This window comes from Loxodonta africana, chromosome 17 (assembly GCF_030014295.1).
Source record: "Loxodonta africana isolate mLoxAfr1 chromosome 17, mLoxAfr1.hap2, whole genome shotgun sequence".
Taxonomy (NCBI): Eukaryota; Metazoa; Chordata; class Mammalia; order Proboscidea; family Elephantidae; genus Loxodonta; species Loxodonta africana.
The window spans coordinates 7,937,538-7,959,321 of NC_087358.1; the positions used below are offsets into that span (position 1 = coordinate 7,937,538).

At 41.9% G+C, this 21,784-nt stretch overlaps 1 protein-coding gene across 1 annotated transcript in view; it reads right to left on the minus strand.

Moving 5' to 3' along the window:
- Positions 1 to 21,378, minus strand: part of RAP2A (RAP2A, member of RAS oncogene family) — a 40,679-nt gene extending 19,301 nt beyond the window's left edge. The window contains exon 1 of the mRNA XM_064269977.1: positions 21,054 to 21,378. Coding sequence (XP_064126047.1) covers positions 21,054 to 21,367 — 314 coding nt within the window. The 5' untranslated portion in view covers positions 21,368 to 21,378. The remainder of the gene's footprint in view (positions 1 to 21,053) is intronic.
- Positions 21,379 to 21,784: the final 406 nt, after the last annotated feature.

The window sequence follows — 21,784 nt, forward strand, 5'->3', positions numbered from 1 at the left end:
ACCAGACGCTCCTTGGAAACCCTACGGGGCAGTTCTATTCTGTCCTATAGTGGTTGCTATGAGTCAGAATCGACTCAATGGCAGTAGGTTTGGTTTTTGGTTTTATACCATTTACAACTGCTCAAAAAAAAAAGAGAAATACTTAGGCGTAAGTCCAAAAAAAGCATGGACAGGACTTGTATGCTGACCGAAAAGAGCAAAATTCTAATGAAAGAAATCAGAGAAAATCTAAATAAATGAAGAGACACATCATGTTCATGAACTGGAAGACTCAGCATAGTAAAGATGTCAATTCTCCCCAAACTGACATACAGGTTTAAGACAATTCCTATCAAAATCCTAGGAAGATTTTTTTGTAGATACAGACAAGATTTTTCTAAAATTTACATTGAAAGGTAATTTTTAAAAAGATGAATAAAGTAGGGGGAAATATGTCTACTAATTTCAAGACTTACTATATAGCTACAGCAAGACTGTGGTGTTGGCTGAGGGATAAACATAGTTCACTGAAACAGAATAGGAAACCCAGAAATAAACCCGTGCAAGTATGTACAACTGATCATCAACAAAGGTAAAAAAGTAATTCAATGGAAGAAGAACAGCCTTTTTAACAAAAGCTGGAGCAACCGGACATCTGAGATGGTTAATTTTAAGTGTCAACTTGGCTAGGCTGCGCTTCCCAGTGGTTTGTCCAAACAGTAGACTAGCTGCTGTTCCATCATGTAATCTAATGCAATGCAATTTAATCACTTTTCATAAGGCAATGTAATATAATATAATCAATCAGTTGAAAGGGGAATTCCTTAAGGTGTGGTTTGCCTCCAGACTATAAATAAATATATTGGCAGAGCTTGCTCTCTCTCCACTCTGGACTCTTTCTGTTGTCGTCTGACCTACGGATCTTGGGACAAAGGCCTGCAGAAGTCTCCAACCTGCTGCCTGACCTACTGGTTTTGGACTTGCCAGCTCCCACAATCATGTAGGTCAATCCCCTGAATCAACTTCTCTCTCTCTCTCTCTCTCTATATATATACTTCACAGGTCCTGTTTCTCTAGAGAATCCTGACTATGACAACATTCATAGGCAAAAGAAGCAAACCTTGACCTTACTTCATGCCTTACGTAAAAATTAACTCAAAATGGATCATGGACTTAAATGTTTTGCAAAACTCTAACACTTCCAGAGAAAACTTTCTGAATCTAGGGTCAGGCAGAGTTCTTAGACTTGACACCAAAAGGATGATTCATAAAAGAAAATGCTGATGAAAGATTTCATCAAAATTTAAAACTTTTGCTCTGTGAAAGATCCTGTTAAAAGGATGAAAACAGAAGCTACAGACTGGTAGAAAATATCTGCAAACTACATATCCAACAAAGGCCAAGTATCTAGTATCTATAAGAACTCACAAAATTAATCAGTAAAAGCAAACAAACAATCCAAATAGAAAATGGACAAAAGACATAAACAGACATTCACTAAAGGGCACATGAAAATATGTTCAATATCATTAGCCATTAAAAAAAAAGAAAACCATTGTCATTAACTCAATTCCAACTCATAGCAACCTCTAGGACAGAGGAGAACTGCCCCATAGGATTTCCAAGGAAAGCTCGTGGATTCTAACTGCCGACCTTTTGCTTAGCCGTCGAGCTCTTAACCACTGCGTCACCAAGACTGCTCAACATCATTACACATCATGAAAAGAAAAATTAAAATCACAATGCACTATCACTAGAATCCTATCAAAATAGCTAAAATTAGAAAGACTGACAATACTATGTGTTGGTCGGAATGTGCGGCAACTTAAACTCCGGCTGGTGGGAGTGTAAACTGATATAACTAGTCTAGAAAACCATTTGGCAGTGTCTACTAACACTGAATACGCATAATTTAGGACCTAGTAACCCTACCTCTAGGTGTGCACCAAGAGAAAAGTGTATATATATTTGCCAAAGGATAGGTACTAGAATGAATGGAGCCCCACACTAGAAACTATTCAATGCCATTAAGCAGTTGAATAGATAATGAAATCGTGGTATATTCACACAAGGGAAATACCGCACATCACTGAAAAAGAATTACTACTGCTACACCTAACAAGGAGCCCTGATGGTGCACTGGTTAAGTGCTCAGCCGTCAACTGAAAGTCACAGGCTAGAAGCCACCAACCACTTGGTGACCTTCTCTTGTAAATATTACAGCTTAGGAAACCCGAAGGGGTAGTACTATTCTGTCCTAATAGGGTTGCTGTGAGTTGGGATTGACTCGATGGCATACCATGACAACCACATACAACATGGATATATCTCTCAAGGAGGATGTTGATTGATAAAGGCCAGAAGTTCAATAACAAGCAACACTAATCTATGGTGATCTCTGAGAATGGTGCTTGCTGTGTTATTTGAACTGTCTTGTATCCATCTTCACCTGGGATTTGGTTACATGAGTGTATGCATCCAGCTGTACACTTAATATTTGTGCACTTTATTACATGAAAGTTATACCTCCATAAAAAATTAGTTGAAAGAAAAAAAAATCAGTAAGATAATTATGTAACTTATTTTCTCATTAAAATAGGAATGTTGTTGTTGTGTGCTGTCGAGTTGATTCTGACTCATAACAACCGTACAGGGAAAGGAACAGTAAAACAACCTACGAAACAAACTGAGTGTGTCCGTATGTCGATTATTGTGTTTAACTGTGAATACGATTAAGTTGATCCATTTATTATACACTTGAACACTACTATTCAGCTTCGGATTCCTATTCCAGACCTATGTTGTTTAATTTATATCCAAAATGGACTACTGGCTAAAAATTGAAAGCACAAGAATACTAACAGTAAAGTACATGTTACTGGAAATAAATATGAAATTTTCTTCACTATGACTGTGCCTAAAAATGAGAAGAAACAGCCGCAGATATCCATTAATAATCAGAATGTGGAATGTACGAAGCATGAATCTTGGAAAATTGGAAGTTGTCAAAAATAAAATGGAACACTGAGGATACATATCCTAGGAGTTAGCTGAAATGGACCGATACTGGGCATCTTCAATTGGAAAAATCACATGGTCTGCTCTGCCAGGAATGACATATTGAAGAGCAACAACACTGTATTCATTGTCAAAAAGAACATTTCAAGATCTAATACTGTCAGCGATAGCAAAATACCCATACGCCTAAAAGGAAGACCAGTTAATGTGACTATTATTCAAATTTATGCACCAACTGCTAAGGCCAAAGATGAAGAAATTGAAGATTACTACCAATTTCCGCAGTCTCAGATTGACCAAACATGTAATCAAGACGCATTCATAATTACTGGTAATTGGAATGTGAAAGCTGGAAACAAAGAAGGATCAGTAGTTGGAAAATATGTCCTTGGTGATAGACATGATGCTGGAGATCGCATGACAGAATTTTGCCAGATCAACAACTTCTTCATTGCAAACAACTTTTTTCAACAACATAAACGATGACCATACAGGTAGACCTCGCCAGATGAAATACACAGGAATCAAATTGCCTAGGCAGCCCTGGTTGCACAGTGGTTAAGAGCTCAGATGCTAACCAAAAGGTCGGCAGTTTGAATTCACCAGATGCTCCTTGCAAAACCTATGGGGCAGTTCTACTCTGTCCCATGGGGTTGATATGAGTCAGAATCAACTCTATGGCAACGGGTTTGCTTTGGTTTTGGTTTTAAGTCGACTACATTTGTGGAAAGAGACAATGGAGAAGTTCAATATCATCAATCAGAACAAGGCCAGGGGCCAAGTGAGGAACAGAACATCAACCACTCATATGCAAGCCCAAGTTGAAGCTGAAGAAAATTAAGACAAGTCCAGGAGAGCCAAAGTACAACTCTAAGTATATCTCACTTGATTTAAGAGACCATCTAAGGTCTGATGCACTCAACGCTAACGACCTAAGACCAGATGGGTTATAGGATGATATCAGGAACATCATATGTGAAGAAAGCAAAAGGTTACTAAAGACACAGGAAAGAAAAACCCATTGCCATGGCATCGATTCTGACTCAAAGAAGAGACCAAAAGGGATGCCAAAAGAGACTCCGAAACCTGCTCTTGAACCGAGAGTAGCTAAAGCAAATAGAAGAAATGATGAAGTCAAAGAGCTGAACAGAAAATTTCAAAGGGCAGCTCGAGAAGACAAAGTATCATAATAATATGTGCAAACGCTGGAGTTAAAAAAACAAAAGGGAAGAAAATGCTCAGCATGTGAAGAAAATATTCAAGCCTAGTTTCAAGAGGTCGGCAGTTCGAATCCACCAGGCGCTCCTTGGAAACTCCATCGGGCAGCTCTACTCTGTCCTATAGGGTCGCTATGAGTCGGAATCGACTCGACGGCAGTGAGTTTGGTTTTGAGTTTGAGTCTTGCTTTTACTGAAATATTCTATGGACAAAATATTGAATGACGCAGGAGCATCAAAAGATGAAAGGAATACACAAAATCACTGTACTAAGAACTGTTCAATGTTCAACCACTTCAGGAGGTAGCATATGATCAAGAACTGATGGTACTGAAGGAAGAACTCCAAGCTGCACTGAAGGTACTGGTGAAAAACAAGTCTCCTGAAATTAACAGACTACCAGTAGAGATGTTTCAAAAAATGGATGCACAATTGGTCTCAACCCACCTTTTTTTTACCAGTAGAGATGTTTCAAAAAATGGATGCACAATTGGTCTCAACCCACCTGGATCAAAGGAGAATGAAGAACACCAAGTTCACACAATAACTATGAGCCCAAGAGACAGAAAGGGCCACAGGAATCAGAGACCTACATCATCCTGAGACCAGAAGAACTAGATGGTGCCCGGCCACAACCGATGACTGCCCTGACAGGGCACACAACACAGAACCCCTGAGGGAGCAGGAGATCAGTGGGATGCAGACCCCAAATTCTCATGAAAAGACCAGACTTAATGGTCTGACTGAGACTAGAGGAATCCCAGCGGTCATGGTCCCCAAACCTTCTGTTTGGCCCAGGACAGGAACCATTCCGGAAGACAACTCATCAGACATAGAAGGGACTGGACAATGGGTTGGAGAGAGATGCTGATGAAGAGTGAGCTACTTGTATCAGGTGGACACTTGAGACTGTGTTGGCATCTCCTGTCTCGAGGGGGGATGCGAGGGTAGAGAGGGTTGGAAACTGGCAAAAATGTCACGAAAGGAGAGACTGGAAGGGCTGACTCATTAGGGGGAGAGTAAGTGGGAGTGAGGAGTAAGGTGTATATAAGCTTATACGTGACAGACTGATTTGTAAACGTTCACTTAAAGCTCAAAAGAAATTATTAAAAAAAAAAATGGATGCAATGCTAGTAGCATTCACTTATCTATGCTAAGAAATTTGGAAGAGAACTACCTGGCCAACCGACTGGAAGAGATCCATTTTGATGCCCATTTCAAAGAAAGGTGATTCAACAGAATGCAGAAATTATCAAACAATATCATTAATATCATGCACAAGTAAAATTATTCTGAAGATAATTCCAAAGCAGTGGCAGCAGCGTATCGACAGGGAACTCCCAGAAGTTCAAACTGGATTCAAAAGAGGAAATGGAATGAGGGACATCACTGCTGATGTTAGATGGATCCAGGCGGAAAGCAGAGAATTCCAGAAGATGTTTACCTGTGTTTTATCGACTATGCAAAGGCATTTGACTGTGTGAATCGTAACAAATTATGGCTAACACTGTGAAGAACGGCAATTCCAGAACACTTAATATTGCTCATATGGAACCTGTACATGGATCAAGAAGCAGTTGTTCCAACACAACAAGGGGATATTGCATGGTTTAAATTAGGAAAGGTGTGCATCAGGGTTGTATTCTTTTACCATACTTATTCTATCTATACCCTGAGCAAATAATTCAAGAAACTCAACTTTATGAAGAATGGGGCATCAGGACTGGAGGAAGGCTCATTCACAACCTGTTATGCAGACAGCACAAACTTGCTTGCTGAAGTGAAGAGAACTCGAAGCACTTACTGATGAAGATCAAAGACCACAGCCTTCAGTATGGATTGCACCTCAACATAAAGAAAACAAAAATCCTCACAACTGGACCAACAGGTAACATCATGGCAAATGGAGAAAATACTGATGTTGTCAAGGGTTTCATTTTACTTGGATCTACAATCAACATCCATGGAAGCAGCAATCAAGAACTCAAAAGACATATTAGAGTGGGCCAATCTGCAGCAAAAGACCTCTTTAAAGTATTAAAAAGCAAAGATGTCACTTCGGGGACTACAGTGGGCCTGAAAAAGCCATGGTATTTTCAATCGTCTCATATGCGTGTGAAAGCGGGACAATAAATAAGAAAACCAAAGAACTGATGCCTTTGAATTATGATGCTGGTTAATAATACTGAACATGCCATGGAGTTCCAGAAGAACAAACAAATCTGTCTTGCAACAAGTACAGCCAGAATGCTCCTTAGAAGCTAGGATACTGAGACTTCATCTGAGTACTTTGGACATGTTATCAGGAGGGACCAGTCCCTGGAGAAGGACTTCATGCTTTGCAAAGTAGAGGGTCAGTGAAAAAGAGGAAGACCTTCAACAAGATGGACTGACACAGTGGCTGCAGCTATGGGCTCAAACATAGCAACGACTGCGAGGATGACAGGATCTGGTAGTGTTTTGTTCCGTTTTGCATAGCATTCCTATGAGTTGGAACCAACTCAACGGCACCTAACAACAACAACGTGACTTTGAGACCCATAACTGGCATCCCTCTCACCACAATCCATACCAAGCACAACAAGATGACTCAGTACTTTAGGTATCTATAAAGATGACTACACTTAATCTAGCTTTTCATGGGATTATTCATTCCAGCAATGTGTTATTTGTAAGTGCTCACAGAAGCCTAAAGCCTTGTCATTTAGAGACAAAACACAAAAATTATCTAAACAAACCAGTTGATTCTTTAATATATGTAAAGCACAATATTCAAAATAAGTAGAGGAAAGCATTTTTTCATCTGTTTTTGATACTTTAATGTGTAGCTATATTTCAATATGGGTTTTCATATACATTTAGTCACCAAATAAAAAATATATCATTTTAAAGTCTGTCAACAAAGCATGGTTCTTATATAATTGAAAAGGCAAGAGAGATTCAAGCTTGTGCACATACATGAAGAACACACTGCCTTCCTCTATCAAAGATACAAAGGTGTTCAGATGTAGAACATTCATTTTATCTTTGTAAGCATAGAAATGTGATATCTACACATTAAAAAACAGGTCCAATTATTGTACTTGCAAAGGCTAAATATAGCCAGTGGCTCGGAATATGCAAATTATTTGAATTATCTAAATTTGTACCTGGATTAAACTACAAGATATATTGTCTCAGCATCCCTTCATTTCGGAATCTTTGGTAAAAATCTTTATGAACGAAGAAGTCATATGTACCAGGTACAACGTTAACAAAGCTCAACCACAACTATTTTTCAATGCTATCACTAAACAGAGACGATTCTAAGGTGTTTCAGAGCTGTAAGAGCTGTAATTTTTAGGAACTTTTAAATTATGAACAGGAGAGCATTTATCCTGGGATAAACTATTTCTCATTTCCAACTCACTAAATGCGAATGTTGTCGTTATGTGCTGTTGAGTTGGTTCCAACTCACAGCGATCCCACGTAAAACAGAAAGAAATGCTGCCCAGACCTGTGCCATCCCCAAAATAGCAGGTTATGTTTGAGCCGTATGTTGCAACCACTGTGTCGATCCATCCAATTGAGGGTCTTCCTCTTTTCTTCTGACCCTCTACTTTATCTTATCCAAGGGTTTGGTCCCTCCTGATAACATACAGATGCAAATAGCACCAAACAAAAAAAAAATTTTTTTTTTTTTAATCTCTGTAATATAGCTTCCAGATTATCAGACCAACAGTGTTAGTATTCTTCTCTCCAGCAATAAATTCAGAAGAGGAACACATAGATTACATGCAATGTGTTATAACTGGTGGGTTCACCTGCCCTAAGATTGATTGGTGCTGGCTACTAAAAAGATCTTTCATTTGAACTAGAAGTAACAGGCGACAGATGGAAAAGGTAAAATAAAACATGTACATAATGAAGGAAGGAGCTGGAAGTTAATCATTAATGACTGAGATTTTGACATCCAACAGCAGCCAATGCAGAGTGCTGAAGAACAGATAGTCTGACAGGGATCGAGCTAATGCTGACGTGAAAGAAGTCCAAAACAGACAGAAGAAATCACTGTGGGGGCAAGGGAGAGTGGGTGGTAGGTAAAAAGCCTCCCATAGTCTCTACCAGTTATTAGGCATGGGGTGAGAAGCCCTAACAACAGGTCTAGTATAGTGGTGATTACAGGGGATGAGTAGAGCTAGAATTATCCGATGTGAGAAAATCTGTCCCTACGTTTTCATTCCCACTACAAAAACCCCTTACTTTCCAAAATAACGCATACCCAAGCTACTGCAGCAGTCTCCTAACTGGTCCCACTTCCAATCCCTCACATCGCCATTTTATCCCATAAGCCACTTGCACAATACTCATCTTAAAACACTGCTTTTACATGGTGGTGGTATGCCAACGGCTAGGATCAAAGAACTGGCACAGAGTCACTTCTACTGTACTCTGCTGGTCGAAGCTGTTACAGGCCAGCCCAGACTCAAGGGAGGGGAAGCAGACGCTGCCCCTCAATAGGCAGTGTCAAGGGATCCGCCGCCATCTTTAGTCCAGCACACTCACTAGGAAAGAGGTCATCCTGTGAAGTACTCACTGCTAAATGCACAAAATGCCCATTTGAGAAGAGTCTGTTTTCTCGAATTAACAGATGCAGAACAAGAGGGTGCTGGTCAAGTCCAAGAAAGAGACTGTAGAGACGAGCTGTCACAAAAGCATAAAAAGCGGGATCCAAATTGTCATGATTCTAAAAACAGGAAATCTGAGATAGGAGTCTAGAATGATCAAATAATTTGTAAACTGAGACACCTTCAAGACGGAACCAAACCCGTTACTGTTGAGTCGATTCTGACTCCTAGCGACCCTAGGACAGAGTAGAACTTCCACAGAGGGTTTCCAAGGGGCACCTGGTGGATTCAAAGTGCTGACCTTTTGGTTAGTGGCCAAGCTCTTAACCTCTGAGCCATTCAAGATAGAAAAGGGGCATTACGAATAAATATGCCGGAACAAAAGACAGAAACTTTAACTGTCTGAAATAGATATACTACCACCTTTGGAGAAAAGGGTATCAACAAAAATAGTGGTACTTATTCAAAGAAGGAAAATATTTAGGTAATTGTTAGAAGACAATCAGCATTTACCTACAAAAAAAACTTCAGGACTAATTATTTTAGTTGGATATGCTGATAGGAGCAATGAAATAAACCTCTTTCCCCCAGAGTCCCTGCCTCCATAAAAGGAGAAGTATTTCTCTCAACAAACCAGAAGAGATGATGCTTAGGGTGGCTTTAGGAATAAACACATTCTGTCATCAACAGTAGCCTTTGAAGAGTGAGCTTCTTGGCTCAAGCAGACGAACAAGACTATGTGGGCAGCTCCTGTCTGGAGGCGAGATGAGAAGGCAGACGGGGACAGGAGCTGGCTGAATGGACACCGGGAATACAGGGTGGAGAGGAGTGTGCTGTCTCATTAGGGGGAGAGCACCTAGGGGTACATGGCAAGGTGTGTTAGTTTTTGTATGAGAGACTGGCTTGATTTTTAAACTTTCACTTAAACCATACGATAAAACAAAAAAAAAAGAGTAGCCTTTTAAAATGTATGTAACTCTGACACCACTCTACCATCATTAACGTACTGATTTGTTAGTATTATCAAGGCAATTTCTATTCACAGTTGACCCTACAGGACAAGGTTTCCAGGGATTGGCCAGTGGATTTGAACTGCCGACCTTTTGGTTAGCAGCTGAGCTCTAAACCACGGCTCCAACAGGGCTCAGTTAGCAGGGATGGTAAAAACACAGCACCTGTCTGCCCCTCTCAGGGTAAATGCTGTCAGTGAACCAATGTTCTTCCTGTTGCGCCCACTCTCAGCAGGAGGGATCTTCCGGCCCAGCACCCCAGGCAGCAACTACCTGTACTGAGATGAAAGTTCAATTTACATCCTTCCTCGGCAAAGGTAACAGCACTCCAAAATGGGCTGACAGCATTTGAGAGCAAGAACAGAGACAGGGTTTACGCAAACATTACTGCTCCTGATGCCAGATCACCAAAAGAAGTTTTCTGTGTCGGCAGTATCATGCATAAACTGGATTAACCGTTGAGAAATTCTTTTCTCACCTCCTGCTCTTCAAAAAAAGCCTTACTTTCCAGTTAGCTTGTATTTATGTTAAGTACATATGTGTATATAAAAAAATCAAATCTATTACCATCGAGTTGATTCCCACTTATAGCGACCCTACAGGACACAGTAGAGCTGTCCCATACGGTTTCTAAGGAATAGCTGGTGGATTTGAACTACCGACCTTTCGATTAGGAGCTGAGCTCTTAACCACTGTGCTACCAGAGTTCCATATATATACACACACACATATACATACACATATATACATATGTATACACGTAACTACTTCCCTTAAAGATGGGCATACAGTTCTCCATTATACTAACACTGCCAATGACCAAAACTTGTGTGGAGTGTTGGTTCACAAAGCAGAAAAAGAAAATAGTCTGAGTTCACGTGGGACAGTGAAAGGAGGGGACAATCAAATTCTGGATAGTACAGTTTTATACATACCTACTCCTCACTTACCAACTACACCTTTATCCTACATTTTGCCTTTATGGTGAGTAAAAAATCTACCATCTGGCTATTTTGCACATTAGCACATACAAATGCTGAGGTGCAAGGTGTGAGTGATGCTGGCTGTGATGTTTGTGTCAACTTGGCTGGGCCATGATTCTCAGTGGGTTGGCAGTTATATAATGATGTAGTCATCTTTCATTTGGTAATCTGCTATCGTCATCCTCCATTTTCGCATGATGCCGATTTTCACCTAACAACCTGGTCTTTGGAATCTGATGACGTCAATAAGAGAGGAGTGCCTATATATTACAACTGGATATTTTAGTTATGTTAAATGTAATTACATATATATATATATATATACACGTATGACAAAATAAAATTTATTCTTCATTTCTTAATCTACATTAGACTATCCCTGATCGCAAGCTTTTATTTTTAGCTAGTCCTCCACTATCTTCCTTGGGCACTAGCTAACCAATTCTGTTTTCCCTCAGCATACCATAAGCCAGTTTACTTTTCTAATGCTTTATAAAGTAGTAACTTTTCCTCAAACCAAGTACAAACAGCAAATAAGATTATTTTCAGGAAGGATCAAAATGCACTAAATACACCAAAATAAATATATAAATGTTTTCATCAGTCTTATTGACAAATTTCTGGCCTTCTATAATGAGTCAGAATTCATTAGAAGTTCCTTGGAAAAGGTGGTCTAGTAAAAGCAATGTTTTTGGTGGAAAACATTTCTGAAACTTACAGATCAAATTATTTTAAAAACGTATATGACCCTGAGGGAGCAGAAAAGCAGTGGGATGCAGACGCCAAATTCTCATAAGACCAGACTTAACGGACTGACTGAGACTAGAAGGACCCCAGCGGTCATGGCCCCCAGACCTTCTGTTGGCCCAGGACAGGAACCATTCCCAAAGCCAACTCTTCAGACATGGATTGGAGTGGACAATGGGCTGGAGAGGGATGCTGGTGAGGAGTGAGCTTCTTGGATCAGGTGGACACTTGAGACTATGTTGGCATCTCCTGCCTGGAGGGGAGATGAGAGGGTGGAGAGGGTTAGAAGCTGGCGAAATGGACACGAAAAGAGAGACTGGAGAGAGAGAGCAGGCTGTCTCATTAGGGGGAGAGTAACTGGGAGTGTGTAGCAAGGTATATATGGGTTTTTGTGTGAGAGACTGACTTGATTTCGTAAACTTTCACTTAAAGCACAATAAAAATCATTTAAAAAATGTATGTGAATGTAAGGGTGTGTAATTAATTCAGTCTGTTAAATATATATTCATTTATAGTACATTTTAGCATACCAGAAGGACAAAGATAGTATCTTGTACTTATTCTGCATAACACCCAGGGCAATGTTATGCAAATGAGGTGGCTCAAACCACATTATTTGATGTTGACAAATGATAAGACTTTTATAAAAAGACAGATAAAACTTTTTCCAGAACTGACTTATTAAAAAGCTTTGCCAACACTTATTATAGCTAGCCACAATGACTACTTTACCTTTGAATGGTTTTTAGTATTCATAAAAAGGTGTACGGTTATCAACTTAAGAAAAACGTTATTCAACAAATGCTCATTATGTGCCTGACTTCTTAAAGTGTTTTTTCTTTTTAATATTTAAATTATATGTATCATCGTCCCTCAGTATCCAGGGCGTTAGTTCCAAGACCCCCTGCAGATACCAAAAGGCACAGACGCTCCAGTGCCTTATATAAAATGGCGTAATATTTGCATATAACCTACGCGCATCCCCTTGTATACTTTAAATCATCTCTAGGTGTATTCAGAATTTAGAAAAAAACTCCACATCAAAAAATGGAGAAACTCATGCTAAGATTTCTTTTACAGAGAGCTAGAGACCAAGAAAACACTAGTGTGTACTGAGTTATTCATTTAATGTATAATTTACACATTTGAATTACTAATTTTTAAATGGATCCTCCCAGGAAAGCATGAGAAGTGACACTCCTAAACGTTTTAAATTTGCAATGTTAATCCTGAATAACTCTACTGAGTGATTTTAAGATATCTATAATTATGGTCGAAACCCTGGTGGAGCTTGGGTGCTCACCAAAAGGTTGGCAGTTCATAATCCGCCATCTGCTCCTTGGAAACTCCATGGGGCAGTTCTACTCTGTCCTATAGGGTCCCTATTAGTCAGAACTGACTCAACGGCAACGGGTTTTTTGGTTTTGGGTTATAATTACGGTCATCTTCACCTATTTTACTGTCTCAGGAGAGAATTAAATCAATGCAGTCCGGACAGATGCAGCAAACCTCTTTTAAAGATTCATCTCTCAAATCCGCACAGGAACCTGTGGTAATAGTGAATAAACCCTGCAATCATGCATTCTAGTGTGAGTACTACTACCCCTACTTCTCTTCTAAGCAGGGCGTCAAACCCGTTTGTTTCGGTTCTAAGCCCTGCTGAGAATTTGTGTTTCCGCCCCAGGTACTCTGAATCAGAACCTGCGGGTGATTCTCACGTCTAGTAAGTTTTCAGAACCTCTGTCTACTAGAGGTTCTCAGAACTGGTCCCCAACCAGCAGCATCAGCATCACCTAGGAACCTGTTAGAGATATAAATTCTCAGCAGGGGTGCAAACCAGAATGAGCCAGATCGAAGCCCGGGTTCTAAGTTTTCACAAGGCAGGAGATACCCTGCTTTATTAGAAGAAATAAAATTACATGAGAAACATGCCTTTACATTTTTACTATTCACAACAAATAATAAATGGTTCCTCAAAAGATAGACTTTATGTATCTTTTTGTTCAGTAACTAAATGCTATCTTTCTTTGTCCATCACTTACCTGACAGTTTGTCTTACTGTGGTGGCTTGAGTGTTGCTGTGATGCTGGAAGCTACGCCACCAGTATTTCAAATACCACCAGGGTCACCAATAGCGGACAGTTTCAGTAGAGCTTCCAGACTAAGACAGACTAGGTAGAAGGACTTGACGATCTACTTCTGAAAAAGGCTGGCCAGTGAAAACCTTATGGACAGCAGCAGAACGCTGTCTGATATAGTGCGGGAAGATGATCCCCTAAGGTTGGAGACACTCAAAATACAACTGGGGAAGAGCTGCCTCCTCAAAGTAGCGTGGACCTTAATGATGTAGATGGAGTAAAACTTTCAGGACCTTCATGTGCTGATGTGGTACACCATAAAATGAGAAAAAACAGCTGTAAGCATCCATTAGCAATTAGTGTGGAATGCACAAAGTGAATCAAGAATTATCAGAAGTCATCGAGAATGAAATAGAACACATAAAGATCAATATCCTAGGCACTGGTAAGCTGAAATGGACTGGTATTGGTCCTACTGAGTCAGACAATCATATGGTCTACCACGTTGGGAACGACGAAGTGAAGAGGAATGGTGTTACGTTCACTGTCAAAAAGAACATTTCAAGGTCTATCCTGAAGTACAACGCTGTCATTGATAGCTTACAAGGAAGATCAGTTAATGAGACTATTATTCAAATTTACGCACCAACCACTAAGGCCAAAGATGAAGAAACTGAAGATTTTTACCAACTTCTGCAGTCTGAAATTGATCAAACATGCAATCAAGATGCAACCATAATTACCGGTGACTGAAATGCAAAAGTAGGAAACAAAGAAGGATTAGCAGTTGGAAAATATGGCCTTGGTGACAGAAATGACGCTGGAGATCACATGACAGAACTCTGCCAAGACCCAACATCATCATCCTTCTTTGTAGTAGAGGTATAGCATTTACTGACTCACGGTGGTTAGTATTTCACTGTAATAATCTTACACAGCAGTGGTAGAAACTGGAAAAGCAGGAGACAGAAGATAAAAGTTGTTTCAAAATATTAAAAAGATAATTCCATGCATTTTTCTTCGAGTAAGATGTTCTAGGATAGCAGTTTTCAAAAGATCTGTCATGAGATCAATTTAGTGGGCCACAAGGAGCATTTAAAAACAAAGGAGTAAGACAAAAGAATAAAACATAATACAAGCTACATGACAAAAGTCCCACCGCCATCAAGTCAATTCTGACTCACAGCGATCCTGTATGACAGGAGTAGAACCGCCCCATAGGGTTCCTGAGGCTATAAATCTTTACGGAAGCAGACTGCCATATCTTTCTTGCATGGAGCAGATGGTCAGTTCCAACTGTCAACCTGCTGGTTAGCGGCTGAGCGCTTAACCACTGTGCCATCAGGGCTCCTTACAAGCTGAATACCAAGCTAGGAAGCTTTGGTTTCAATTATGTACATATATGGGACATTTTAAGATTTGGGAAAGAGAATGGGAAAAGAGTGGTTGATTTTATTATTATTATTATTTCTGTACCACTTAAGTGATCGTTCTCAAGTGATCCAACTGCTTGTGTGTGCTTTTGCTCCTCACGTGGAGTAACCATAAGCTCTGCTTTAAAACAGAGGTAAACTGCTAATTGCCCCACATAGGTCTTTGACCCAAGACAGATGGGTGCTGTAGAGCCCAAACCAAGGGAAATACATCAATTTTTTTTTTTTTGGTCCCAAGTAAATGAAGCTTCCAGAGCTCCGCTAGCATTCTTTCCTCCACGAACACCTCCTTCCCCAGTTTGGTACCTCCAAACTTATAGTCCAAAACTGGGTCTCCAAGCTACAGCGCCTCACAGCCATGAGTCCCTTTTCACTGCCCCCAGTTTTTTCCTTCAAGGGAAACTTCTGTTTACTTTTTGGCATCCCAGCCTGTGATCTATACATCCAGGTGTTTTGTTTTGTTAGATCCGTTGACAATTATATCAATAAAATCTATACTCAGAGGAGTCATATTATAGCAATACTTACCTTTTAAAAGAGATAAGTAAAAGTAATTTAAATAGCTATGAGTTATTCCACAGCACACATATAAAAGACATCAGCTGTCCCTGGCTACTGATAAATCCTCTGGCAAGAAACCGCCCATAATTTGAAAGATTACATGACTAACCACTGAGTGAGAAATATTCAGACCACCAGGCAAGCGGTGACGTTGACTTTCTAGCCATCCTTTACAAAAAGTGAGGTAATTAATTAGTAGATACATATGGAAGAAGAGGGTGGGAAACTGCTAAAATGTCTCTAGATGGTGCAGTCAAGAGGAGAAGCAACAAAGTTGGGATATTTGTATTTGCTAAAGTTTTCTGGTAGCAATACGCTTATTAATGTAATTTCTACATGTGATCTAGGAAATGACATACAGCACACTCTAATGCATGTATCATACATCTGTACGTATTTCCAAGAAATTTGTTTACATAAAACCACATAAACCCAAAAACCAAACCCACTGCTGTCAAGTCAATTCCAACTCATAGCGACCACTGCACCACAGAGTTTCCAAGGAGCGCCTGGAGGATTCGAACTGCTGACCTCTTCGTTAGCAGCTGTAGCACTCAACCACTACACCACCAAGGTTTCCTAAAACCACATACACCATAATTGATTGAAAGAATTTTCAAGGGTAACTTATTTTATCCAACTTTCCTCTTAGTTCCTGTCTTTACAACCTAAACTCCCAAAGAAGGATGAATGAATCCACCCTAGGGCCTCCTTTGCTTCTATTTTGACTTTTCCATCTTGTCTCTCTCTCCATCTGCCCATACCTACCGTTTTCTTACATACTTATATTTTTCAGATGTAGGATATAAAGAAGGAGTCTCGGTGGCACAGTGGTTAAGGTGTTCAACTCCTAACGGAAAGGTTGGGGGTTTGAAACCACCGCCATCTCCATGGAATGAAGATGTGGCAGTCTGCTTCTGCAGATTTACAGCCTCGAAAACCCTATGGGGTGGCTATGAGTGGGAATTAACTCAAGGGCAGTGGGTATGGTATTAAAAAGAGTTATAGGCATTCTACATTTTTTGGAAAAAAATTTTAGTTTAAATATGAGTAGACTTTCAAACGAAAACTGATGCAGACAGAACAGTTAGAAAAGCAACAAGGTAGATATGGTATTTGTGTAGGAAATTTACCATGAAACTATAACAGTATGCAGAACCATGCCTTTTTTATGTATATATTTGTTACTTTGTGAGGTAAGGCTCTTTCCATTAACGATTCTTTTCAGACTGACAGAGAAAATGTAAAAGTAAAAGCGACAGCTAGAACTTTTCAAGCCATTTCTCTGCATCGGGTACTGGGCTGGGTGCCCTAAATACATCATTTCATTTAATCCTAACAGAAATTCTGAGGGGCACATGTTTTTCTCTATTTCACAGTGAAGGAGACTGGTGCTTAGAGAAGCAAGCACTTCTCCAAAATACATACACCTTAGACCTGCACTGTCTAATATGGTAGCCTCTGGCCACATGTGGCTACTAAGCTCTTGAAATGTGGCTAGGCTAAACTTGAATGTTCCATAAATGTAGAAAACATACTGGATTTCAAAAACTTACTACGAAAAAAAGAAAGGAATATAGCTCGTTAATAATTTTTAATATTGATCCCATGTTGAAGTGACAATATTTTGGATGTAGTTGTTGTTAAGTGCCATAGAGTTGGTTCCGACTCACAGTGACCCTATATACAACAGAATGAAACACAGCCCAGTCCTACACCATCCTTACAATCCTTGCTATGTTTGAGCCCATTGTTCCAGCCACTGTGTCAATCCACCTGGTTGAGGGTCTTCCTCTTTTTCACTGACCCTCTACTTTACCAAGCATGATGTCCTTCTCCAGGGACTGGTTCCTCCTGAGAACATGTCAAAAGTATGTAACATAAAGTCTCGCCATCTTCGCTTCTAAAAGGAGCATCCTGGTTGTACTTCTTCCAAGACAGATTTGTTCGTTCTTCTGGCAGTCCGTGGTATATTCAGTATTCCCTGCCGACACCATAATTCAAAGGTGTCAATTCTTCTTCGGTCTTCCTTATTCATCGTCCAGCTTTTGCACGTGTATGAGACCACTGAAAATTCCATAGCGTGAGTCAGGCACACCTTAGTCCTCAAAGTAACATCTCTGCTTTTTAACACTTTATTAAAGAGGTCTTTTGCAGCAGATTTACCCAATGCAACGTGTCCTTTGATTTCTTGACTGCTGCTTCCATGGGCATTGATTGTGGATCCAAGTAAAATGAAATCCTTGAAAACCTCTTTTCTCCATTTATCATGAATATTTTCGATATAGTAGGTTAAATAAAATACATTATTAACATTAATTTCACATTTTACTCTTTTAAAAACCAGCTACTAGAAAATTTTAAATTACATTTGTGGCTTGTATTACATTCTCCTGAATGACACTACCCTAGACCAAAAATTAGATACTGAATTTGCCAATAAAGGTGAAGCTGAAAGGCTGCCTGATACAGAAGAAAAGAGGAGAGTACATGGATTCACACAGACTTCGGTTTAAATCTCCTCTCCAGCACTGACTGGTCTTGGGTAAGGTATTAAGTCTCTTTCCTCTTCAGTTAGGTCATCTGCCATTATGGTGATATCGAATATCCCCACTGACTGCTATACATAATACATAAAACAGCAAGTTGGCACAGAACGGGCAGATGAGAGAGAAGAATTACTGAATATTTTGTTCAGTAACTGGTTAATTAAAAAAATCTATTCCCCAAAGAGTAGAAAATTCACTTATTTGAAAACCATGTTTCATCCTCTTTAAGTGGGAGGAGGGGTGAAGAACCAACACAGTGAACGCCTGTTCCAGTATAATATATGCTTTATGTATTGTAGATAGATAACAGACACAAGTCCTTTCTCTCTTTCAATTTAATTTTTGTATAATACGCTATATGCTGGGAAGCCAGGGGAGCCTTGGAGGTGCAGTAATTAAGAGCTATGGCTGCTAACCAAAAGGTCGGCAGTTCAACTCCACCAGCCGCTCCTTGGAACCCTGTGGGGCAGTTCTACTCTGATCTACAGGGTCGCTAAGAGTCGGAATGGACTTGACTGCAAAGGGTTTTTTGGTAAGGTCTGGGAAACCAGATCATGAGGTTAGGGAGGGGTATAAAAAAACATGACGTGAACATAAAAGTCTCAGTGGTTCTTCATGGGGAAAATGGTAGAATTCCAGTGAAGAGTGGATGAACTCCACTTTAGCTGCTCACTGGTCTTTTTACACCAAGAAGGTAACCTAGTGAGTACAGCGACATGCAGGCAAGTCAAATTTATCCTCACCCTCCCCCCGCAACGGGCCACAGTGCAAGAAGTTGTCCCAGGACACCAATTTTAGACTAAAACATTACATACTGAGAAAAATAATCAGCACTAAATAAGAAATTATACTATCCGATGATGTCTTGTCTACCATATTTTGCCCCCTAGGCTCGGGCCAAGAGGTTTGCTCTGGGTATGTGGCTTTATAACGTATGCATGCACCTTTATATGGACATGTTAAGACATGAAAGGTGGGACAGCTGGGGCACTTACTTAGATTATTATTTTATGTGTTTGGTCAAACGCTGAGATGTGGCAACGTGTTAGACTGCTCTGCTCGTAGATTTTTTTCATTTTAATTGTGTGGTGTTGGGGGTGGGGTGGTGAAGTATAATTAAGCATTTGAGTCCCCTGAATAGTACCCACTGCTGTCGAGTCGATTTCCACTCACAGTCATCCTACATATAGAAAAGAACTGCCCCACAGGGTTTCCAAGGAGGAGCTGGTGGATTCAAACTGCCTACCTTCCTGAGCTCTTAACCACTATGCCACCAGGGCTCCCTTTGAATGGTGTAGTTCCTTCAATGTCATATACATTATCAACACCAAAACTGCCCATCTGTTAACCATAAACAACTTGAAGATACTGAGACTGGAGAAATAAAAGGCTATCAGACTCAAAGATCTCAGCAACAAAGGCCATAAAAATATTGACTTTATTCTAGTTTGAAATTTAACTGAAGGGATAACACAAAACTTTCACTTAGCTATTGAAGTGCACAGTCATCTGGTTAAGGAGGGTGGTGGGGAGAGGGCCTCCCCTTGAAGCTCCTACGCTGCGTTAAAAACCCACTGCTCACAGAGTTCTTGAGCATGCCCTGAGTACACCGCGCTTGGTCCTTGCTTTTTCAAGATCAGCAGACTCAAGCTGCCTTCTGGTGTGATTGTGCTTGTGGTAAACTCGCACCTATCTTTCAATGTCTGTCTTCAAATGTATGGCTACAGGTGGAATGGGGTAGGAAAAAGAAAATGAGACTACATCAACAAGGTTATCTGCAGAGACTCTCACAGTAAGAACCAGACAAACATGTGTAATTCAACAGTAATTAGGGAAACTTTCTGAAACTCTGAACCAGGACACTAACATGCCAAACGCTCAAAATCATAGAGAAAAATATACTCAGTCAACTTTAATAGAAAACAGACATCATGTCCTTTAAGCTACTAGCCATAACTTTTTAGAACAGAGTTTATATCGGCAAAGAGCTCGTTTGTAGTAACTTTATCAGCTAATACCCGACTTACACATCTGAAGACTCTTCCGTCTTTTTTTGGGGGGGGGGGGATGGTTAGATGGAAACAAAACCAAATGGAAGAAAAAAGCATTTCCGTCCAGAGTTAAGCCACGCTTCTTTTAATGAATAAAAGGCTTATCTGTGCACCTATAAGCCAACACTCCTGCAACCCCACTGAGCTGCTGTCTTCAAATAACAATCTGGCTTCAAAGTTTCGCACTAAATCAGAGAGCTGATTTCTGTAAGACGCATTTGCACCATTAAATCTTTTCTGGGATGATAAAGGTCTCTTTGCTCTTGATGTGGTATCTTCGCAGTCCATGTGTGAGCAATTTTTGCCGTCAATATTGCAAAGGTAGCTTTTCGGGGGGAGGGGGCGGGGCGGGGGCGGTTCAATCTGAAAATGTCTTGCCTAGACTTCCACTATCCTCTTCCCGACATAAACCTGCCCACCCCTTTAATCCCCTGCAAGTTTTAAACTTTGTTTCCTTTAGGGTTCTGTACAAGCGCTCCTAAGACGAGCCAAGAGACAAAGAGCTGTGCTGTGGGTTAACGGGGTGCCAGATATTAGTTGTGAAACAAAGCGGTCAAATTGGAGACGGAAAATGACGACGACGAGGGTGGGGAGGGCTGCAGAACCAGCAGGAGCGCGCGGGCCGTCTCCCCGGCCAGCGGCCCCTAAGGCGGACCCGCGCCGGGGCTGCGGCCCCGGGACAGCCGCGCCCAGTCCCGCCCTGAAGCCCGGCTCTGGCCGCCCCCCGGGGCCCCTCCGGAAGGGGCTGCCCCCGCCGGCCCGCCCGCCCGCCCGCCCGCGCCCCCGCGCCCGCCCGCGCCCCCGCGCCCGCGCCTCTCACCGCTTCACGCGGATGATCTGGTCCCGCATGGGCTTGATGTCCTGGAAGCTCTGCTGGTTGACCAGGCTGTAGACCAGGATGAAGCCCTGGCCGTTCTTGATGTACAGGTCCCGCATGGAGGCGAACTGCTCGGTGCCCGCCGTGTCCAGGATCTCCAGCACCGACGGCGACGAGTCCACCTCGATCTCCTTGCGGTAGAAGTCCTCGATGGTGGGGTCGTACTTCTCGATGAAGGTGCCGGTGACGAACTGCACGGTCAGGGCGGACTTGCCCACGCCGCCCGAGCCCAGCACCACCACTTTGTACTCGCGCATCGTCCCTCCGCCGCCGCCGCCGCCGCCCCCGCCGCCCGCGACATAGACTACGCCCGCCGCGCTGCGCCCCCGGACCCTGCCCCGGCTGCCGGCCCCGCCGCCTCCCGCGGCCGCCCCACCCGCACGGCCGCGGCGGCCCCCCGGGCGGCGGCGGCGGCGGCGGCGGCGGAGGGAGCGGCGGCCCTGGGCATGGGCCGAGCCGGGCGCACTGAGGGCGAGCAGGGAGCGCAGGGAGCGCAGCCGCCGGAGCCGCCCGAGCCGCGGGCCCGCAGTGCCGCCCGCCCGCCCGCCTGGCCGCCCCGCCCCTCGCGCCTCCACGCCCAGCTCCTCGCCCGCCGCCGCCGCCGCCGCCGCTCCCCTCGGCGCTGGAGCGCGCGCCCGAGCCCGAGCCCGAGCCCGAGCCCGAGCCCGAGCCGC